Source organism: Myripristis murdjan, chromosome 22 (assembly GCF_902150065.1).
Source record: "Myripristis murdjan chromosome 22, fMyrMur1.1, whole genome shotgun sequence".
NCBI lineage: Eukaryota > Metazoa > Chordata > Actinopteri > Holocentriformes > Holocentridae > Myripristis > Myripristis murdjan.
In genome coordinates this window covers 4,687,849-4,711,619 of record NC_044001.1, presented here as the reverse complement: position 1 = coordinate 4,711,619, position 23,771 = coordinate 4,687,849, and the positions used below count along the sequence as shown (strand labels likewise).

General features: G+C 40.2%; 1 protein-coding gene across 2 annotated transcripts; it reads left to right on the top strand.

The window, feature by feature from the left end:
- On the top strand, nucleotides 1-22,083 carry zfyve21 (zinc finger, FYVE domain containing 21). Of its 2 annotated transcripts, XM_030082027.1 has the most exons (8): nucleotides 1-172; nucleotides 3,946-3,996; nucleotides 6,478-6,646; nucleotides 9,080-9,155; nucleotides 10,365-10,456; nucleotides 10,851-10,904; nucleotides 14,460-14,590; nucleotides 17,839-22,083. In XM_030082027.1, the coding sequence occupies exons 1-8, from the start codon at nucleotides 47-49 to the stop codon at nucleotides 17,872-17,874; spliced, it is 735 nt and encodes a 244-aa protein (XP_029937887.1). In that variant the 5' UTR covers nucleotides 1-46; the 3' UTR covers nucleotides 17,875-22,083. The 2 variants fall into 2 exon arrangements, with proteins under 2 accessions (XP_029937887.1, XP_029937888.1); XM_030082028.1 differs by lacking the exon at nucleotides 10,851-10,904.
- The last annotated feature ends 1,688 nt before the right edge of the window (nucleotides 22,084-23,771 follow it).

The following is a 23,771-nucleotide window of genomic DNA, read 5'->3' as shown; positions in this document are numbered from 1 at the left end:
TGTGGCAGGAGGACTCTACTGTACGAGGAGAATTTGTTGCTGGAAAATGTCTTCAGTGCCTGATGGCAAAAAACTGGTCCGGAGCCCGAGTGGCCTTCGCATGGTGCCGGAGAACGGCGCCTTCAACAGCCCCTTCTCCCTGGACGAGCCGCAGTGGGTCCCCGATAAAGAGGTGAGGCCGGCGGAGGGATTTATTTTACGGCGAAAAGCGAGCTACAGCCACCAGGATATCACCAGTGTCAAGTTAGGCGGAGTGAAAACACAGCTTCCGGTCAACGGGGTTTTTCCTTATAATAAGTCCCTATTGGGGGTTTGAATAATCCTTATGCACTAAAGTGATAGTAAAAGTTACACTTAAGGAATAATTTTCAGTAAAAGGGAGTATTTCTCTGTCTAATGGCCGTGTTTGGTGTCGATATCGTGCCACAGTTCGCAGATTCACTTGGACTGAAGTTCATGCCAAATTGGTAGGTAGGTAGATACTTTATTCATCCCGCAGGAAATTCACATTTTTTCAGCAGTATCCACAGATTACAGATTAAGTAAATAAAAAAAATAAAAATAAAGAATAAGATCTAAGTACAACAGAATAACCTAAGTACAACCCAGTGTGCAAAAAGCAATGTGCAAAAAAAAAAAAAAAAAAAAAAACAACAGGAAATTGTTCATATTTCTATTTTTTTTTAATATATATAATCCTTGTTTATAGTGTTTATATTGCTTCTGCTATTTATCATGTGTGTACTGTATATTTCTTCTAAATTTGCACATTGACCTACCTCTATGCACATTTTATACACCCATGCACACGGTTTTTTCTTTTTTTCTATTTTTTTTTTTTTTGCACATTGCTTTTTGCACACTGGCTTGTACTTAGATCTTATTCTTTATTTATTTTTTTATTTTTATTTATTTTTTTTTCATCTTTTTTATTTTATTTAATCTGTAATCTGTGGATACTGCTGAAAATCTGTGAATTTCCTGCGGGATGAATAAAGTATCTATCTATCTATCTATCTATCTATCTATCTATCTATCTATCTATCAACTTGACATTAGCGACTAAATGTTTAATTTGAGAGGTAATTCTCCGGACTTCCGGTGGTGTTGCGGCTGGTTGCGGCTGCTTGACGCGGCGGTGGACGTCGCAGTCGGACTGGGCGGCGGAGGCAGCGCGGCCAGCCTGGCAGCTAGCTGATGCTAACAGCGGAAGCTAGCTGTCAGAGGCACAGAAACGCGTTCACTTTCCTCTCGGCGGGGCTTATTTGTTTAATTTCTCTCGTGCAACTAAGAGCCCAGATCGATAAAGTGATAGTGACTTGTTTGAACTGGCTGCTGACGGCATGCACAGATGTCATGTGTGTCATGTTCACCTGGAGCTTGTCTGCTAATGCTAGCAGCCCATGCCATGCAAAGCAGCTGGACTGCAACAGTTCAGCCTCTGTCTCTTTCTTTCTTTCTCTCTTTCTCTCTCAAATTCACATTCAAAAGTGCTTTATTGGCATGACAAGCAGGCATTTGTATCGCCAAAGCAGACATTACATAAAGGACATTTAAGTACATATTCATATGAAGAAGAACAGCATGTACAGGTATATATATATAAAAAAAAAACAACTAATGATTACAATGCATCAGGGTTGCCAGGTGTATGAGACAAAAGCAGCCAAACAGCAACTCAAAACCAGCCCAAAACCAGCCCAACCTGGTATAAAAAGGGCCCAAAAATCAGCCCAATACCAGAACTCAAAATATGCCCATAAAAATCCATATATGTTGCTTTTAAAGTCCAACAGCATTGCTATAATTGCAAAATGCACTATAATATCTATAAAAGAACACCATAAACATTAAAGGCAATTTCCCGAAACAGTTCTTTCACCTATTTAATTTACAGTATCTCAGAACTTAAAATATAATATGGGATACCTTACTTCAGCTGAGTGGTGCTGATGATGTGATTGGTCATGTGCTGAGTGGCCTCACACAGCATTGGCATATTATTTGTCTGTGGAGCAGGTGACATATGTGGATAGTTTATATGCTGATCTGGCCTGGAGTCAGTTTGACAGGATTTGGGTATAAACATTGGTCATTCAAAATATGAATCTTTATTCATGACTGCCCAAGCCCAACCCGCGGACAAAATTTGTTACCCGCGGCAACACTTAAAAAGTAGCCCAATTTGGCGGAAAAAACGCGGACTTGGCAACCCTGGTTCAGCCTCTGTCTCTTTCTTTCTCTCTTTCTCTCTCAAATTCAAATTCAAAAGTGCTTTATTGGCATGACAAGCCTGGTATTGCCAAAGCAGACATTACATAAAGGACATATAAGTACATATTCATATGAAGAAGAACAGCATGTACAGGTATATATATATATAAAAAAAACAACTAATGATTACAATGCATGTAGTAACAATGTAGGTGATGTTGCATGTAATCACAAACACACTAACATGCAGGACAAGAAATGAGCACATAGACCAACTATGCAAATATTTATATACACCAGCCTATAGAAGAAATCAGTACATGTATGCATTACAGAATCTAGCATCAGATTATATGCAGGGACTGAACAAGAAACAAACAAACAAAAACTATTGATTGCAATTTATGTAATCTCTCTCTCTCTCTCTCTCTCTCTCGCGCTCTCTGACAAACAGCAGTTGTGTGTCGAAGTGCTTGTCACGGGCTGCCCAGACACTTTGCCCTGGCACTGACAGTCAGGTCCAGTTAGTGGAGTTAATCATTCATCTCCTGCTGCTCCCCCAGTCCAGGATGTTTCTGTGGTGCAGGAACCGACTGGAGGATCAGGAGCCTGTACAGTGCTGGGCCGAGGGCTGTAAATAATATTTGCTTATCATTTGGTAGAGCTCTTATGTCATGGTCAGAAGACAGCCGCACACTGCGTGGCAGATTGTCACGCCTCACTTTTTGTTTATGGTCCCAGTGAGGTCAGAGGAGTTTATTGGTGGCGCTGAAATGATTCGCAGAAAATGAATCAGCTATTATTTTGCTGATCAATCATCTTGGGTCATTTCTCATGAATTCCAACCACGGCCTGATTCCTGCATCACTAAGATCACTATGATGCTAAGATTGTCTTCCCTTTTCTCTGTTATAATATTAATAGTGTTTTTTTTCCTGGCTGCAGGTTAGACTAGGGAAGCAATTGAAAGATGTCACTTTGGGCTTTGTTCACGTCTCATGACACCTCATCATTACTTTTTACACTAAATAGACCACATGCTTAATTGATTAATCTCAAAAAATACTAGATGGATTAATCGCCAGTGAAGGTAATCTTTAGTTGCAGCTCTGTTTCCACAATTGAGCCTTGACATGAAAACCAAGCCACATTGGAGCTGAGGTGGAAATACACCTCCCGCCGGTGAGAAACTCGGAGCGGCAGAGGCTTTAGCGCGGCAAAATTAGACTCTAATCCTCTGGTGCAAATGCCTTCATTCAGATCTTTAATGTGGTTGATGACACGTCAACAAGAACAGCTGCTGTGAGTAAAATGTAATGCATGTATTTTTCATGACGTGACATGCTGCAATGGCAGGAGAGCTAAGAGAATATGACATTTAGTGGGTTGTTTAATTCAAAATAAGTGATTTTACTGTGCGAGCAGTTTTTATGCAGTACTCTGTTGTTGTTTCTCAGCCCGTGCAACATAATTTGTTAAAGTTTGGTCCTGTTCTTCCCCATCTGAGAAGATTTGTGTGTTGTGTGTAGACAGACAGGCAAAGTGTAGCCAAATTTGAACTTTATTTCTATGCGTAATATTTTAAAAAACATTGGTGAAGCAATTCCCACTTTTTTTTTTTTTTTTTACTGTGTCTGGTGTGATTGTCCTGCTGTTGTCTGTCCAGCTGCTGCTGAACTTGCTGCGCTGGCTGTTTTTCAGGTTGTGTAACATCCTGTTCCTGTGTTTCAGTGCCCGAGATGTATGCAGTGTGACACCAAGTTCGACTTCATCACAAGAAAGGTCTGTTTTGATTTGTCTTTGACAGCGAATCACAGTGTAACCTGATAATGTGAGACGAGGTGAGGTGTTAAAACTCACACTGAAGGGAAGCATTCTCCACCATGACTACACCCATTTCACTTGCTGCATACATTACACTGCAATTTAATAGTAAAATAAATGTGAAAACCCTTTTTTTTTCCCCCTGCACCACAACATCACAAGACCTCAGTGTGTGTGTGTGTGTGTGTGTGTGTGTGTGTGCGCTTGGTTGATAGTGTGACTCACGTGACCGGCTGCTTTCCAAACTCACTTTCCAGCCCGTAATCTGTGTGTCGGCTTCCAACACAGAGCCATGTGCACGCTGGGTGGAAAATGGACTTATTTCCCACAATTCCTAAATTATTACAGTAAATGTCATTATGCTCCGGAAGCGTGGCTCATGTGTCGTCATGTATGTAGAGAGACTCCTGTGGGTGCAGCCGCAGAACGAGCACATGACGGAAATTTTACACGTATAGGTCAGATGATCTGATTAGATCCTGGAGCATTTTACCGCAGAAATTTGTACAGAGTGAGGAAAAACTTTCTTAAAACCACTCCAACTCCTCAGAGCTTCAAGGTACAGAGTTAAAACAAACACCAGCCATGAAGACTTCATTTGAAGACACATGTGATGACATGGAAATATTGGAAGTTAATGCATTATTGAGCTTAATAACTTTTTATATGTGCTACTTATGAAAAAAGACATATTCCCTTATTGTTCCCATTACATCTTGTTGTAATGTGTTGTGTTTTAACATCGTGCTGAAATTATTAGTTGATCAACAGAGAAATTACTGTCAATTTGATAAGAAATTGTTTGTCATTTATGAAGTAAATATGCCAAACATTGTCTAATCCTAGCTTCACCAAGACACTAAGGTTGTCTTACTTTTCTGCATCATGTTTTTGTTTGTTTGTTTTTTTTGGCTGCTTGTCAGACTCAGGAAGCAATTTAATGAGCTCACTTAGTCACAGTATTCAGCTCATTTGTAGTAAAATTGTAGTAAAAATGTAGTAAAAAATGATCAGCTTTAGAAATTAGTTTATTACATTTGTTTTATATTAACAAATGTTAAAAAAAAAAAAAAAAAAAAAAAAAAAAATTGAGTGAAAATTGTAAGCCGTCTGTCCTTAAGGCTCCAACATGCTACAACTTGGCGTTTTTGTCTTTCTGTAAAACTAAATTAAATACAAATCCATCGAAAAGGGAAGAGAAAATTGTGACTGTATTATTGGAAATGCAGTGTTTCATATCAGCAGTCGTGTAAAGCAAAATGATGATGCTGATTATTGAGAAATTCTGAACATCAGCCTTGATAATCGATCCCTGTAGCCTTTATAATGTGAGCAGGCAGACAGGCAGACAGACAGGCAGACAGGCAGACAGACAGACAGACAGGGAGAGGCCTCCTCCGTACCAACTGACTAAGCCAATACAACTGACTCTGTCTGTCTCTCTCTGTCTGTCTGTCTTCAATTCTCTCTCTCTCTCTGTCTGTCTGTCTCTCTCTGTCTGTCTCTGTCTGTCTCTCTCTCTCTGTCTCTCTCTGTCTCTCTCTGTCTCTGTCTCTCTCTCTCTCTGTCTCTCTGTTTGTCTCTCTCTCTCTGTCTCTCTCTCTCTCTGTCTCTCTGTTTGTCTCTCTCTCTCTGTCTCTCTCTCTCTCTGTCTCTCTCTGTCTGTCTCTCTTTGTCTGTCTCTCTGTCTGTCTCTCTCTCTTTGTCTGTCTCACTCTCTCTGTCTCTCTCTGTCTCTCCCTCTGTCTCTCTCTCTTTGTCTGTCTGTCTCTCTCTGTCTTCTGTCTGTCTGTCTGTCTCTCTCTCTCAATTTCAGTTTTCAATTTAAATAGCTTTATTGGCATGACAAGGCAGTGCTTATATTGCCAAAGCAAATAGCAGTGATAATGACAATAAAAATAAAATAAAATAAAATAAAATAAAATAAAATAAAATAAAATAAAATAAAATAAAAATAAATTAATTAATTAATTAATTTAAAAAAAGGAAAAATAAAAATAAATAAACAAATGGATAATCGACTCTCTCTCTCTGTCAGTCTGTCTCTCTCTCTCTCTCTCTCTGTCTGTCTCTCAATCCAATCCAATCCAATTCAGTTCTGCTTTATTGGCATGAACAGTTCTGACATGTTGTTGCCAAAGCATTTCACAGAAACAGTTAATAGAGTTATAATACATCTCATTTCGATATTGGCACAGTTTAACACGGTTAATCAATATACAGTTAATTGATATAAGCCAGTTAATGATGATCCAGCTGTGTGTGTGGCAGGCAGAGACAGATGTGGCTGCTCGAGGTTTCTGTGGTTCCTTCACACAGGAGAGCTGACAGCGTCTCCTCAGGACTCAGTCTGGGGGAAATCAGGCCTTTTACTTGTCTTTACTTGTCTGTCCCTGTCTCCCTCTCCCTCTCTGTCTCTCTCTCTGTCTGGCCTCTCAGCACCACTGCCGGCGGTGTGGCCGGTGTTTCTGTGATAAGTGCTGCAGTAAGAAGGTGGCGCTGCCCCGCATGTGTTTCGTGGACCCGGTGCGGCAGTGTGCCGAGTGCAGCCAGGTGTCCCACCGGGAGATGGAGTTCTACGACAAACAGCTCAAAGTGCTCATGGGAGGTGAGGCCTTCACACCGCCATCAGAAACACCACAGCGGCATCTGCTCATATTTATTTACTGTGCACCACATGGAGTTCAGATATGTTTTTGCACTTTCTGTTTAGGCATGCATAGATTTATTGTCATGATCTTCTCTTTCAGGTTTCTTGTATATTAATTTTGTGTCACCCTGATTAGCGTTGGTCTGAAATAGCGCACCAACACAGCATTGGCCTTTATTCAGCCAGTCGTGTCATCTACTGATAATATGATGGAAAAATAATTTGAAACACATGAAAAGTTGAAATTTTGTTGTCTCTTAAACAGCTGGTCGCCACCTAAACCAATTTGATCAGCACGTGTTTTAATTGAGAATTTTGGTGCCATAGATGTTATAATCTTGTTTGCACCCTGTCAGGAATATAATTTCGGGGGAAACAATGGACTCTAATATTATTGGGTCTCATTTGTAATCTCTGCATACGCTGCATATCAGCATTCACAAAGGTGTTTCTGGACCAGACAAGGCTGATGTTTGGGTTTCATGAGGTTGAACTTGAGCCTCGTGCATGTGCGCAACATTTCAGGTTAACTTGTGATTTATTAAAGGGAGTTGCATGCAGGTGTTTTATAAATCAGAATATTTTTTGGCGTGCATACTTTTCCTGTTTGTGCTTGCGTAACCTTTTAGTGTGGAATCCACACCCAGTTTTGTAAAAGTGGCCCCTCGTCATGAATGTGGTCAAGTTTACTGGCACAAAACATTTCTGTGACGAGTGAGATTATCAGATTATGAACCGACTCCTTGTGTTGAGGTATTGACTCTATTTTGACCAGATTAACATCTTAATATATCGATAGCTAACGGGGAAACTGTTGTGACAAGAACGTAGTCATGTGGCGTTTTCACTCCGATCTTGTCACTTCCATGGATCAGCTCGAGTGTCATTCTGGATTATCATGGATTTTGGAGAAGTCAGTCCCAGACAGGGAATATCAGATGCGTCATTTTCTGGGAATATAATAGGATATATTTTGCAGTTTGTTTTATACACTTGCTGGTTTGGTACTTGTTGGTTTTCAGTGCAGCTGGACGGGAAACCAGATTCTGCACAACTTTCCAAAAAAAACCCCCCCAAAAAAACCCAGCAACATCAACAAGTCAGGGTGGAATCGTGTTTTTAGGTCATGGAATTGATTTGACTTAGTTATGCAAAGTCATGGAAAAGTCATTGAATCTGTGCCCTCGTGGCCCAGTAATGCACACACACACACACACACACACACACACACACACCTCCTATCTTTGCTGTCACTCCATACAATGCACTGTCAAACAAAGCAGAGATGGCAGGAAAAATAATCTTTAAAATAATCTTGCAGAGTGCATCCTGTCCTGGATAATCCATTGTGTAGTTCAGTGTAGTTCAGTGTGTGTGTGTGTGTGTGTGTGTGTGTAAGACTATAAATAGGCAGCATCATCACTCAGTATCACTCAGCCGGTCTCTTAATGAAAAATCCATTAGCCGCCTGGTGCTTAAAGCCTGTCAGTGCAGAGCCTGCAGCACGTTGGAGCCACATGATTTATTGATGAAGACATTATCAATAGCTCAGATGGAAACTAGTATGGATTTCCAAAAAAAAAAAAAAAGTTACATTCCATGACATTCCCTTGTAATTAAATGTCTGTTTTGCTACTGATGGAAAAAACGGCTGATTTCCCAGGTCTGGAAATGTCTGGAAAAGTTAGTTGAAAGGCTTTTTCCTGCTCATGTGAATATATCTCTTCTGTCCTTCAGCACCCACTGCCCTTTCACATGCTGTATTATTTATTTATTTATTTATTTATTTATTTTTCAGAGTGGTGCAACCTAGACCATGATCATTTGTCACCTGTCATGAATATGTGATGGTGAATGCTGAGAAAAATAAAGTGTTCAATGACTGGCGTTGATCCCGCCAGCAAAAAACGATCCTTTCCTTACTTTTTGTATTTGTCGTCTTTGCTTTTTATATTCAACACTGAGGGAAATATTGAAATCAAGTCGCAAAAAAGTAAATCTGGAAAAGTACGGGAGTTTGAGATGGAAAATGTGGGGGATCACTGGGTATAAATCAGCGCTAATCCCAGCTCTGTTCAAGTCCTAAAGCTTTTCTGTCGTCTGTTCTAAACCCTCAGTGTCTGGTGGCTCTTTCCTGCCTTGCATTTGTCGTTTTGTTTGAAATAAACAGAAGAAGAAAAACTGGTTAGTTGGCAATAGCAGCGGTAGCCACCATTACTGAGCAGAGAAACGAAAGAGAAACTCAAACTCCATCGACAGACAATCCAAGCCCCGCCCACGCCGCGGGAACGCCACAGCGACACGCGCCTGAACACCAAAGATGGAGACAGAATGAAGATGTGTAGGCCGTGTTCTTGAAGTTTTCTTACATATGGATTTCTCTCTTCGCAGGCGGGACGTTTGTGGTGACTTTGGGCTCGTCGGATAAATCTGAAACCATGATGTGTCGCCTCTCCAACAACCACAGGTAGGGAAACCTTTGGATTCTGCATGTTCACCGTCCTGACGGCCTGTGCAACCAATCAAAGTGGCCGCTTTTACCTGCCTGTCAGCTGTGAGCACCAAGTAACCTAATGACTGTGTTTCCTATGGAGGTGATGCATTTAGATCCTCATCAGCAAAGGCCTTTAATGAAGATGATGATGAAGAGTTTGGAGGTCACATGTGTTGCCTGTCAGTAGTTTACAGCCTTTCAGATCTAACCAGATAAAGTTATTTCTGGCTGCAACAATCCACTGAAGAAAACGTATTGAAGTGCTGCAGGACTTCATCAGACAGTTTAACAAATTTCCTCAGAATCCCCAAATTTAACAAAGTTTGGCTCGCTGTCTTCATCCATTAGACTTGATTTGGAAATCAGATCATGTGATTTTATGTGGATTGTGTGATTTTTTTTTCTTTTTTTTTTTTTCAGAGGTTTGACAGATGGTGATGAATCCAGCCAATATCAGATTTGAATTAAGTTTATTATTTTTTTTTATTATATTATTTTTTTTACATTGACACTCACTCGCTGTGCTTACAAGTAGAGCCAGGTGTAACATTTATTTTTATTGTTGAAAACTGAAAAATTTATAGACATGTTGACATTGTCTAGGTGATAACCTAATCAAAATTATATACTTGTGTGAATATTGCAATATTTCCAGACAGCTACCTTTGTGTTGTTTTTTTTTTTTGTAACTGTCATTATTAATATTGTTATTATATGTCTGTGTATCATACTATTTCCCCTTTCTTTTTTTTTTCTTTTTGGGTTTTGATGTTGTTGTGCTGTTCTGCTCTATATTCTCACTAAAACACAGTTAAAACTCAAGTGGGGGGGAAAAAAAAAAAGAAAACTGAAAAATAATTGCTGAGCATTTTCTCTGAAGTGTCAAAAATTACAAAGTCTCACAGGAAGTCGGCCGAGCCCAAACTGAAGAGTTCAAATTGTTGCTGTAGTCTGGAAAATCCTCAAAGGTTTCATGTCATAATAATAAGAAACAGAGAAGCAAGTAACTCTCAGCTCTGTGAACATGTTTGTCATTTTATGTAATAAATGATGCAAATTGTTTTTCAGTTATGAAAATTATAACAGATTAATTTTTTCAGCTCTAATTCCAATATTGGAATCCCAGTGGACGGAGCTGCTGGGAAGCAAAGCCTCTCATCCTCTTGTCTTCTCCTCCTCCAGGTATCTGTTCCTGGACGGTGAAAGCCACTTCGAGGTGGAGTTGTCTCGGATCTCCAGCATGCAGGTTTTGACGGACGGGACGAGCCCAGGAGGTAAAGAACCTGAGATTTAAAAAAAAAAAAAAAAACTACACCAAAAAACAAACAAAAAAATGTGACATGAACGTGGAACACAACGAAAAATAGATAAATGTGATTTATCTTTATGTAAAAAATCCTGATAATAACATAGTGAAGACTAGAATTTCAGATTTCAGTGCACGTTGTTATTTACCAATAACTCTGAGGCTTCTCCTGCACTGTAACTTTCTGTCTGTGTCTTGTTTTTCTCTTGAGATGGAAGTCCTAACCAGTGGAAGAATTGCTGATTAACACAAAACCTTTTTAATTTTTTGGTTTTTTGTGTTTTCCTGCTCTGTTATTAACACCTTCTCTCTCCCCGCTGCTTTGACTTGGGTGGCCTCGCCCTTCTCCCTCTGGGCTTCAGAGAATGACATTCACACTTACACCAGTCTGCTGGACAGTCACTATATCTCTGAAGGTTAGCCTGGTCACCTCCACATAGTCCTCCTCACCTGTCAGTCACACCCTGTCCCTCCCTCCTTCCCCCGTCTCGTTTTCCAGAACCGGAATCTGTGCATGAATCTGCCTGAAAACAGGAGAGCGGATCATTTGTCTCCTGTTTTATCAGATGATTAATGCGTTTGTGTTCCGGATTCCCAAAAGCACCTCGGCGATTTTAATATTGAAGCTCAGGAGCCTGGAGGTTTTATTTCTAGACAAAAACTACAGCAGCTATAGATGAGACGATATATGAAAATTCAATAACATTGCGATAAATAAATACAGTTGTCCCTCGCTATAACGCGGTTCACCTTTCGTGGCCTCGCAGTTTCGCGGATTTTTTTTAGTGCAATTTTGCATGCTTTTTTTTTTTTTACTGGACGTATTTTTCTACAAAGGTTTGAACTTTGAGAGTGTTTAGAGAGAAAAATGAGAAAATGTTACTGCCTGTCTGAGAAAAGTGTATAAAGTGTGTAGTGAGGGGTTTTACAGCCTTAAAACATCTATAATAATTGTAAAAAATAAAGCTGACTACTTCACGGATTTCGCCTATTGCGGGTTATTTTTAGAACGTAACTCCCGCGATTAACGAGGGACCGCTGTAAACAAAAATGTGACTTTACCTGTTATGGCGCATTAGCATCAGTTTATTCTCCTGTCAATACAAATGAAAAAATGTTGCGTGTTGCTGGTGTTGTTTTGCTGTTTTGCTGTTTTGTGAGAGCAGCTACAGGTACAGTGGAGCTTAATGGATGAAAGAAGTGAGCTCTCCCTGTTCACTGCTGGATTTCTCCTCAAATCACTGAACCTGCAAAGAATGTAATGGCTACTTATCCGCAAAATAACAAAATACACATCAAACGACAAAACAGCACCAGACGTACAATGCAAATTGTCAGTTTAAGGTTTTAAATACTTTAATGTGGTTTAGGCTGAAATTTTCCTTTTTAAAATAATTTACATTCTGGCGAGCCGGTGCCACTGCTGGAAAGACTTCAGAAAGAAACAAGTCCACACAGTCATACTATATGCAGTCATTTAACTTGGATTTAATACATCCTATTGTGGTTGTACTGAATATCGTTTTTATTTAAGAGCAGCTGATTTCTTTAGTGAGTTCCTCCTCTCTGAGCTCCGCTGCTTTGCTGTTTTGTTATCATTGCTGTGGGTTGACAGAGCCAGTTAGCAAGCACTAATTTAATTAGGTTGCATATGAAAAAAAAACAGCAATAACTACAGTCTGTCACCGACCGCAGTGATGGTTGTAACTCGAGTTGTTCCAATACCAATATGGCAAATGTTTGGCTTTGTCGTTTTATTATCCTTTTGTGACCGTGTTTGCTCCGATCGCGGGTGGAAAAAAAAAATCAACACGTGTTTGTGTTTGTCTGGTCAGGTTTACCCACTGCGAGTCAACAGCGGACAGATCTAACAGATGAAAAACACAACACTGTGAAACATGTCAGCACGAGGGGTTAAAATAGGTGATATAGCCTGATGTTTCACCACTGTAAAAAATGAGGAGTAAAACAGCCGTCACTCTTTCTTAAGTCTGAGGATAGCAAAAAGAAAAAAAAAGAAATTAGCAATTGCGCAATGTTTTACACTGAAAAGGCAGGTTAGTAGTATGCAGCTGTCAGGTTTTTGTTTAATGCAGTGGTTCAGGTATCAGGAGGGAAAAAATGGCACTGGAGCATCTTTGGCCTCGTTTTTGAGATGTTTATTCTTGTAATCTTTCCAATTCAAGTTGTGGGGAACAGAGAGGCTTTAAATGGCTGGGATGAACCTCTCGCCAAGCTGTTCAGCAGGCAAAATCACATCATTAGGAAAACGTGGACGCACAGAAATTTAATTGGCTGTCAGACGCCGGCGACGGCTCGCGATGAAAGCTCGACTTTTCCCAGCCGAGTTTCCCTGCTCGCTCGGATCTGCAGGAAATGAACGAACCTCGAGCGATATTTGCACGTATTGACTTCACGGTCCTCCATCACTGGAACCAAACAGGAACACACAAACTGAACTGTGCCCCTTTTTTTTTTTTTTTTTTTGTAAAGACAATTTGATGCCGGTGCTTTTGGGAATCGCAGCTTTAACGTTTGATGAGCATGACCTCCTGCGGAAAATCATGAACATGCGTGCAATTTTTTTCCTGTTTTTCTATTTAAAAAAAACAAAAAAAAAACAACAAAAAAAACACTCATCCGTTCCTCATTCATTCATCTGTGTGTTTGGGAAGCAGCGGCGGTCTCTTTTCTGTTTCTGTTTCTTTCTTCGAATTCAGACGATTTCTATTCCATCCACAGCCGCTCCACTCGTGTGTGTTTGTCATTGTGTCTGTGTTTGATAAAGAGTCGGCGTGCGCTCAGTGTTTCTGAAGGCTTGTCGAGGCGGTGCAGCTCAGTTCAGTGAAAATGCTGACTACCGTCGAATACATGAGCAGCAACATGATCTCATATAGGAAGCAGTTACTGGAAACGGGATGACTTGACATTTGTAATTTGTTATTTTTCTTCCCCAGGCATTAAACGTCGCCACACGGTTCTCCTTTTCCAATTTCCTGTCATTCCCCCCCCCCCCCCCGTTTTCACCTCACATACGAATGTTTTGGTTTGCACTGAAAAATCTGCATGCATTTGTACTGAGCCAGCCGAGTCCATTGATCTCAGTGAGGGATGCTAATGCTTTTTTCTGTCACTGATTTGACAGAAAAAACTGCGAATACAGAAGCTTTTTACCCCCCTCGAATTGTGTGTGATGCAAATGCCTTGTGGAAGAAAAATAACACAGAGTTCCCATGCGTTGTGGAAATTTTAAGTCTTTTCTAAACACGGAAAGTCAGGAAATTCAATAAATTCTTGGGGAAAAGGTCATGGAATATCATGGAAAAATGTAAAAAAAAAAAAATAATAAAAAAACCAATAGTTATTCACAAAATGTCATTTACATTCCATGTTATGTTCACTTTTCCACAGAATAAAACAAAGCAATGAGCTTTAATAAGACCTGAATCTGAGGTGAGGTTAAAATTTTTGTCAGGAAAAAAAACATCATGTTTATAAAGGTCATGGAAATTCAACTTTTCAGTCATGGGAAAGTCAGGGAATTTTACATTTGACACAGAGCGGGGACCCTGAGAGCATGCCGAACTCAAAACGTCATCCGTTGACACGAATCATCGTAACTGAAGGCTGTTTGATCTGTCCCACACAACCTGAGGACTTCTCTGCCTTCTCTTCTTATTATTTTATTAAATTCTTCTTTGACAAACACTTTTTCCACTCGTACTTTTATCGCAAGAACTCATGATTCAGTGCAAATATACCGCGACATGTACAATATATTTTCATGTCCTTAGCAATTTTTTAAAACATATTTTATACACCCAGTCACACAAACAGCAGAAAAAAAAGTATAAAACAAAATAGTTACCCTTTGACAAAGACTTGAGTTAGTCCATCAGTCTTTTTTTTTTTTTTTTTTTTTTAATATGTGTGTTACTGAAGCTGTGTGTGTGGGTGTGTGTTGTGTGCAGGAGGGACGTCGCGGGCCAGCGGCATGCTGCTCCATTACAAGCCGATGGGCTCCCAGGATTCCCAGCAGCTTCGCATGGAGGCAGCAGAGGACAAGAAGGTGGCCTCGTCATGGCTGGCGGCGATGCACAAGGTACAGCTGAGGTTTACAGGAGGAATCAGGCTGATATTATACTGATATTTTTGGAATAGAAAACTTCAGATAATGATGAAGTGGCCCTTATTCCACTAAATGTGTTATCAACATTTATTATCAAGAATAATTATTAAAATATTTTTTTTTACTTTTATTGTGCAATCCTGGACAATTCTTCAAATGTTATTGCATTAAAAAAAAAGATAGAAAGGAATCATCAAGTTTGAGATATGCATTGGGAGCAGGGTATTTTACAGTTGAACAATTACTGGAAACAGTGGAGCCTGCTGGACAAACTATTTAATGACAACACTATTTTTTTTAATCATCTCAAGTGCTTTTTTACTGCAGTTTGTCTGTAATTTTTTTTTTTTTTTTTGGGCATATCAACTGACACGTGCCAGCATTGTCCCATAATATCAGCCAGTCACTATCCAACTCCATTCATATATTCACCTTTTCCCTTTTTTTTTTTTTTTTTTTTAAGTAACAGTTCCACCATACAGTCTTGTTGACTTAGAAGCTGGGAGGTTTTTACGTAATCTACTCCCACCTCATCAGCTTCACAAAGTGAGAACAGAGAAAAGCACCAAAAGCTCTCAGGCTGAGGCTCTGCAGTCGACTCTTATCGGCACACAGGAGGGGAGGAATCGGCCCTCAGAGGGAAAAGACCGGATGCTCCAGCAGCTCCTTCAGCCACGCAAATCAAATCAAATTTTTAAAAAATCAAATCAAGCCACTAAGACCTTTAGATCTGTGATGACACGCTGGATGATCTTTGAAGAGGTTTTGAAGCAGCTGAACGTTTTCTGCACTGACTTGTCTTTCCGTCCGTCTGCTAAACCAATTAGAGGCGTTCCTACATTTTGGGCCAAACAAAAACTAGGTGTGGAAAAAAAATTAGGTTTACGGAAATAAAAACAAACAGTAGACTTGAGAAAAATGCGGAAACAAACTGAAATAAAATTTTAAAAAAAGTACAGAAAGTATCTTAAGGTTTTGGATAGGAATACCTATTCTGACAAACAGCCCCCATATTACATAAAAAAAAAAAAAAAAAAAAAAAAACAATCTAAAACTAATAGTGCAACTAATAAAAACTAAAACTAAAAAACTAAACTGAAATGAGTTAACTCACTCTTTAAATTAACTGAAACTAAACTGAATTGAAAACAAAAAAATAAAAATAAAAACTAATGAAAAATACAGAACTGTAATAACTCTGGACAGCACAGATGATTAGAAAAACAAAGGTACAGCCTAAAGGCATAATGTTGGGATTATTCTCGGTTTTCCAGCTGTGTTTCTTGTGTAATTTGTTTCTCCTTTTTTTCTGTGAAGACCAAAGCCTCCTTGATGAGTTTTTTTTCTCTTTAGTGTATTATCTTTTTGTGTAACTCTGTCCTCTCCTGGGTCGGTGCGGCCTCGCTTCGCCGGCCGACAGAAACCTCATTTCTCATCCGGAGCACACAGCATCGTTTGTTGAATCTCTCGTCTGGGTGCTGCGGCTTCGGCCTCGCCTCTCCTCCTGTGGCTGCAACAGCAGAAGCAAAGTCCAGTTGTTAGATCACCAACATCACAAACAGCAGTGGGAGTTAGGAACATAAAAAAAAATTAAATATTAATGATATCAAATTTACACCTGGCACTGAAAGGCGGTATTTACACACATTCTCATTTTCTGCCATTTGTCCTCGTGATTGGCTGTCGGCACCGTGCAAAGCAGGCGAGTCAACGGCGAGGCGGCAAAAATAAATAAAAGTGGATGGTGCAACGTTGTGCTGCTCACATTTTGTTTTCATTTGAAAAGGAAACGCTCGTCTTGTACCGGTTTTTCTCTCCTGGAAACAGAAACAACAGGTTGATTTTTGCCTCTGCTTCATCTCCACCTGGCAGACTCGGCTCCACATGCTCCGTGTGTCTGCACCTTTCTACTGTGAAGATTATTCAATTAATTGATTAGCTGATTTACCAGAAAAAAAGAATTGTTTGCATTTGTGATAACCAGTGAATCTTTGGTTGTTTATGATGTAAAGATTCTCAAACGATTGCTGATTCCTGTTTCGCTAAGACTCGCTCACTTCAGTTCATTTCTTTATTATATTCTCCAATGGGGCAATTAGATTGCAGCATATATCTGGGCCTATAACCTATAACATAAACTCTTACTTTATTCCATTCATGTTAATACTCAGGTTTTTTTTTTTTTTTGTTTGTTTGTTTTTGTTTTGTTTTAGCTGCTGGTCAAGCTAAGGAAGCAATTTGAAGACATCACTTCGGACTCTTCTAACTACGACAGTGTACTAGTTCCATTGTAGGAAGATAAAAAAAACAAATGGATGGGGGCGTAATATTCTGAGGAAAAAAAACACTCAGAATTTCCGAGATTAAAGTCGTAAATTTACAAGAAAAAAACTCAAATATTCTCTTGAGATTTAAGTGGTAAATTTGCAAGAAAAAAAATCACTCAGATATTGAAGTTGTAAATTTATGAGAAAAAAAAACTCAATAAAAAAACTCAAAACATGTTTCCTTGGCTAAAACGTGAGAGAAAAAACTATTTTGGATGATTGAGGTTTTTTTTTCTCATAAATTTACAACTTTAATGTCAGAAATTCAGAGTTTCTTTCTCAAAATATTACCCCTCCTCCCCCTATAATTTTTTTTTTTTTTTTCAACAATGGCACTTATACACTGTCGTAGCTAACTTCCCATGAGACTTCGGCATTAGTTTTGACAGTTAAGAGACTAAATGAGTAAAAAAAAAAAAAAACATAAAAAAATCAGTAGATTAACTGATGGTCAAAATAATTAATTGCTGCAGCCCAACACCTTCATTTTGAGTATAACCCTTCGATAAACCCGCAGTTTTTGGGTCACGATTTCAGTTCAGTTTGTTTCATAAACTTTGGAGAGAAAAATCCACGACCATTTCTCATTTTGTGTTTTGTCTTCTCTGCAAAACTAATAAGATATGTGGGTTTACTATGAGATAAACAAATACTCTTTCAAATGCAAAACTTGGACAAGCATAAAAACACGTTCAGGATATTCACTGATTCCTGTGTGTTTTTAGCGCCGTGTAGTGTGTGTGTTGTGGATTTGTTTTTGCACAGTTAGGTACCTGTGTGTGTGTTTCCCCTCGTCCACACACAGATGTCAGTGTATTTCCAGGTGTAAGTGGACGCTCAGTGACTCCTCTGTATGTGTGTGTGTGTGTGTGTGTGTGTGTGTGTTTCCTCCAGGCGGCCAAGCTGCTGTATGAAGCCCGGGACCAGTGACGAGCCGCCGGCCTGCAGCAGACAAACTCCAGGCAGCACACACCCAAGTGTTTTCTAGCCCGTCTGTCCGGCGCCGGGTATCGTTTGGATTTTATTAACGCCGATTCTTATTCTGCTCTTACATTTGATTCCTCATCCGTTCTCGACGCCGGCTCTTATCATGGTGATTTTTTTTGGGAAAAAATGTTTGTAGAGAAGAAACTTTTATTACCTCTGTAACCAAGTACATTGTACATACATCATGTTTACCACAAGTAGGCCGACTGTTTATATTGTTTTATTTTTCTGAAGTCTATCGGAGCTTTCTTAATTATTATTCATCTTGTTTTAATACTTTAAAAAAAAAAATCAGGGCATGCAGCGTTAATGTTTCTCCATGAAAGTGTAAACGACAGCAGGAATGCAGCTTTCCAGAGCCGATGGATGCCTGTCAGCTCCGGGAGGCTGCCGGCAGGTTCTGATCCATTTATTTTAACAGAAAGTGAGAATTTGAAAATTGTTTCTGTCGCCCAAACCTACGTCTCATCTGATCTCGCCTCTGTTACAGCAGTAAATCCACAGCGGCCCTGCTGTTCCATGAATTCACGCTGATCTCGCGCCGCTTTACGCGCAAAATCGTCCGCGAGGCTTTTATTTCGCCGCAGAAACGATGAGAGAGACGTTTCATCGGCCCCACAGGAGGCGCTTTCTCTCACAGGTCAGAGGTCAGCAGCTGGGACAGATTCAGTGTCTTGCTCAAGGGCACTTCAGCAGAGGTGATGCTGCTTGTTGTGTTCTGAGATAAAGGACATCTCAGAGGAAAAATCCACCCTAAACACATTAAAGGAATATGCCAACGTTTTGGGCAAAATCGCCTTTTTTTTTTTTTTTTTTTTGAGACTGAGACTTGAAATTCGACACCATTTCCACCTCTGTACGTCCGCTGGTTTAGTTCCTATGGGTAATTTTAGCTTAGCATAAAGACTTGAAGTCTATGGGAGTCGTTAGCCTAGCTCTGTCATATTGAAAAACTAACTCATAATAATAAGAGGTGTATTTCACATCCACATGATCCACTGTGTAAATCAGACAGCTTCAGAGTTGCTGTAAGGTTTATTTGTTTCACTTTGACAGAGCCAGGCTAACAACTCCCATAGACTTCAAGTCTTTATGCTAAGCTAACATGGAAACAGTACCTGTAGGAACTGAACCACTGGATGTACAGAGGTGAAAATGGTGTCCATCATCTGGTCTCAGTCTGGGGAAGTCGGAAAAAGGGGATTATATGCAAAACGTTGGCGTATTCCTTTAATACGGATGAAAAAAACCTCACTATCACTGATGTACTCTGTATTTTTGGGCCCATTTGGTTGTTTTGGTGGTGTATTTTAATGTTTCCAGTCGCTAAAATCGACAAATCTAGACAACTTGACATCACACTGAGATATTTCTTTGCACCCGCAGTGGAATTAGATCGCAGAAAACGTTTTGGAGATCTAAAACATCATCGTCAGGTTTTGGTGCAGAAACGAGGCAGAGTGAGGGAGAGTAAAACTCATCACATCACAAAATAACTTGAGTCGAACATCACAGTTTGATGCAGTTTGATGCAGTTTGACCGCGTCAGGGTGGATTTTTCCTCCTCAGAGCCTGGCTGTCTGGGCGCTAATTAAGTTTGACAGTAAATGAGATGTAGGTTCAGCGTCATTTAGTTCAGCTGAAGTTTTATTTCCCTGCACATTCTCGTCATAACTCTGCTCTCTGCCACAGATATTTGCAGATTTTAGTCCTTAGGCCTCGCTGTCTAAGGGAAACTACAGACTATTCACTGATTCTAGTGAAGTAAACACACACACACACACACACACATATGCATACACACAGTACACGCAACACTTTAATAAATGCTTTAAATGTAGTCTCATGTATCGAATTTTTGTATGAACTATTTTGTTAAATATTCCTATTTTAACACACGGACGCAGTGTATGTACTTGCATACTTTTTAAAGCTGAAGTTTGACTATAGTTTTTGTAGCACTTGTATACAGTAATTGTTTCTTTCCTACGCAAAGGCCTGAATACTTTTTTTTTTAACTTTGGTGGTCCTTTTACCATTTTTTTTTTTTTTTTTGTTAATAATCTGATTTGCCGAGCCACAAACCAGAAAGGCAAGTTACCACCTGCTGTTGGTTAATGCTGTTTGATTTCTGCTGCTGGTTTTTCAACAAGGAAAATGCAGTTTAGATGCCCTTCAAGTTGGATATTAAAGTAGTAAACCCTGATTTTCCCTAACCAGGTTAAACGTGTTAAATTAACGCTGTGTCACGTTAATTTAACACGTTTAAAATGATCAGAATGCACTTAAAGGATACGTTTGATATTTTTCCATCCAGCTTAAATTTAAATGTTGGTTCCTTTTATTTGTATTTACTCAGTAGAAAACAAAGACACAGGACATGGGACTTGAATCACCACAGGTTTTCGTCGTTTGTTATAATTAAAAATGAACAGAAACGAACTGAACATCAGCTGCTTCTAGTTAGCCTCCAACACAGGGCAATTTTTATTTTTTTTTTCTCTCAAAAACGTTGCAAATGTCCTTTTTGGAAAAACAGGAAACGCACATTACAGCCACATACTGTCTTTAAATTATGCACCAAAAAATGGTTGCACGCCATGCTTTCTAACAGGTTTTGTTTAGCATTAGCATTTAGCTTTCAACTTTATGACGATGTTAGAGGTGTACCGTGGCGAAACCTAAAAAGTAGCCCCAAAAATAGTAAAGAACAGTAGTTTTCAGTTTTCAAAAAAGGTGATGGTGATTTTTAAATGATGGGAATCAACATTTTAATACAGCTTCTGGTTAAAAAAAAATACCAAACCTATCCTTTTAAGCTCAATTTTCAGCCTTATGTGATCATAAATCCATAAAAATCCCCGCGTGGTGAACGGTAAAACACAAATTTGAGATGTATAGTTGTGCGAGCAAGCGAGCTAAGATGACCAAATATTGACCTAATATTTGCTTTTGTAAACAGAAACAGTATTTTTATGTCGGCTAAAGAAAATCTTGCAGCTGTCTGTGTTTTTCTGTTGTTGTTTTTTTTTTTTGGAGCTGGACCGCCATAATACACAGACATTTTTTGCAAGTTTTACCTGTTCGCTTTGAAAATTTCAACCTCCATCGTAAAATGCAACGCGACATTAGCTGTCCTTTACTAAGCGAAGTTAAATATGACACTATCGTCTGGGTTTGTTGGCCTTTTCCCCTTTTTTCATACGTCGTACCAAATGAAAAGTTTCCCCCCGCCTCCCGACATTTATGTGATGTTTTTTTTGTTTTGTTTTGTTTTGTTTTATGCTGCTCACCTAAGAATACTTCAAGTCACGAGTTGTAATTTGGTTTTTGGAGCGAGGAAGATTGTGAGGTTCGGTGTAAAAAAAGATGTCTGTGTGGTAACTTTGACGTTGTCTCAAAGGTGTAATAATCATGAAGTTATGCAATTTAAAATTTTTTTTTTTTGTTCTGTTTTATTATCCATTATCCATTTTGAGCTGGTCTGTGTGATTAGGACGAGGGCTGCACAGTTTTAACTTTTGCCCGTTATTTTATGAGATGTTGGCAATTAGGCTCTGTGATTTTGAGGAATGAAATCATAATTGTGCTTTTTGCTGCGTGCACAACATCAAGTGTGTTCAGACGCAGCGTTGCGAATCAAAAAAATTAAACATCAGCCTGTTAGATTTCATCCGAATTGGACCAGCGGTGTGGCAGCTACAGTGGCCTTTCAAAACTGGAAACTTTGGTCTTTAATTACAGCGCCCCCATCTGGCCAATCTCTCTCTCTTTTTTTTTTTCTTTCTTTTTTTTTTTTTTTAACAAACAGTGCCAAAATGTCATCCCTCATCAAGTCACACCAGTGTGCATTTTGGTCTATTAACTGTGCAAACTCAAAGTACAATACATCATTATACTCTGGTTAATTGTGCAGCCCTAACAGCCGTGTGTCTGCAGTTTATTAGTTAAATGTTTCGCTGTTAATTCACATTTGGAGGTTTGCACTACGTCTAACAGTACCAAGTCATTACTTCTCCAGTGTTTGTACCTGCACTTTATGGTCAGCCTGATTTACGGTCCTTTTTATCCTGCCGCTTCATTTATTATACTGAAAAATGATGTACACCCTTTGTTTAATTATCCTATTGAGAATAAAATCAAGTGTTTATACGTTTTTGTGTGGTTTATTGCTCCATGTAGGAAAGAGATTTCATTCCTCATTGAGACTGACATGGAATACACAAATTAAATTCTTAACAGCTGGCCTTATTATTATTATTAGATCTAGATTTTAGAGAAGATTTACAAAGAACTTAACATGAAGACACTCAGCTTTTTTCAATGGAGCTGATCATGTTTTCTGACTGGGGCCTAGACAAGAAAAATAAAAGGTCCACAGGAAACACGTCAGAAACAAATAATCTATATGGATAAAAGTATTGGGCCACTCTGACCTCCCATTCTAAATCCAGAGGCATTAATATGGAGTTGGTCCCTTTGCAGCTGGAACAGCTTCCACTCTTCTGGGAGGCTTTCTACCAGATGTTGGAGTGTGTCTGTGGGAGTTTTGAGCATTTGTGAGCTCAGACTCTGATGTTGGACCAGAGGGCCCGGCTCACAGTCTGCGTTCAAGTTGATCCCAAAGGTGTTGGATGGGGTTGAGGTCGGGGCTCTGTGCAGGCCGCTCAAGTTCTTCCACCCCAAACTCAGCCGGCCACGCCTTTATGGAGCTGCTCTGTGCACTGGGGCTCAGTCATGCTGGGACAGGAAAGGGCCTTCCTTCCCCAAACTGGTCCCACAAAGCTGGAAGCAGAGAATTGTCCAAAATGTGTCGGTGAGCTGAAGCGTTCAGATTTCCCTTCAGTGGAGCTGAGGGGCCGAGGCCGAGCCCAGAAACACCAGCCCACAGCGTGACCCCTCCTCCAGCAAACTGCACAGTCGGCACAATGCGCTCAGGCAGGGAACGTTCTCCTGGAGGCGGGGAACGTTCTCCTGGCGTTCCCCAAACCCAGACTCGTCAATCAGACCGCTACAAAGAGCCTGATTGGTTGCTCCACAGAACATGTTTCCACCACTCCAGAGTCCGGCGGTGCCGTGCTTTACGCCGCTCCGTTTGCCGCTCGGCGTCGTGCTCGGTGATGTGAGGCTGGCGTGCGGCCGCTCAGCCATGAAGCTCCCGGCGCTCAGTTTCTGTGCTGATGTTGATGCCAGAGGAGGTTTGGAGCTCTGCAGTTACTGAGGCGGCAGAGCGTCGGACACTTTTACGCACTATGAGCCTCGGCACTCGGCGACCCCGCTCTGTAACTTTACGTGGTGCTGCCCCCTGGTGGCCGAGTCGCTGTGGTTCCTAAACGCTTCCACTTTGCAATAATCCCACTTCCAGCTGATGGTGGAATATCTAGGAGGGAAGAAAGTTGAGCAGCTGACTTGTTGCAGCGGTGGCTTCCTGTTCCATCACTATTCCAGCAGCACGCTGGAACTCAGTGAGCTCTTTAGAACCAGACGTTCTGTCACTGATGTTGGGAAAGACAGACTGCATGACTAGCTGCTGGATTATATACACCTGTGGCAACAGGACTGAATGAAACACCTGAATTCACTGATGAAGAGCTGTGGCCCAATACTTTTGTCCAGATAGTGTCCACCTAATGTCCTCTTATTCTGAACAGTAACTGGGTCATTCTGAATGCTAAAATGCAGCAGTGGTGAGATACAATCCTAGGCCAGTGGTTTTCAATACTGTGCCATGAAGGGCCAAAGTCTGCAGGTTTCCATTCCAGCCAATCACTGCACCAGCTCATTTCACTGATTAGCACAGAATGATCAGTGAGATCAGCTGCTGTTGTGATTGGCTGGAA

Bases quoted from the DNA above. Each gene is read 5' to 3' on its own strand.
- zfyve21 (XM_030082027.1), top strand. From the start codon at position 47: ATGTCTTCAGTGCCTGATGGCAAAAAACTGGTCCGGAGCCCGAGTGGC. The intron at 10,457-10,850 runs GTAAAGAACCTG...TCTGGGCTTCAG, and splicing joins GGACGGGACGAGCCCAGGAG to AGAATGACATTCACACTTAC. The intron at 10,905-14,459 runs GTTAGCCTGGTC...TGTTGTGTGCAG, and splicing joins CAGTCACTATATCTCTGAAG to GAGGGACGTCGCGGGCCAGC.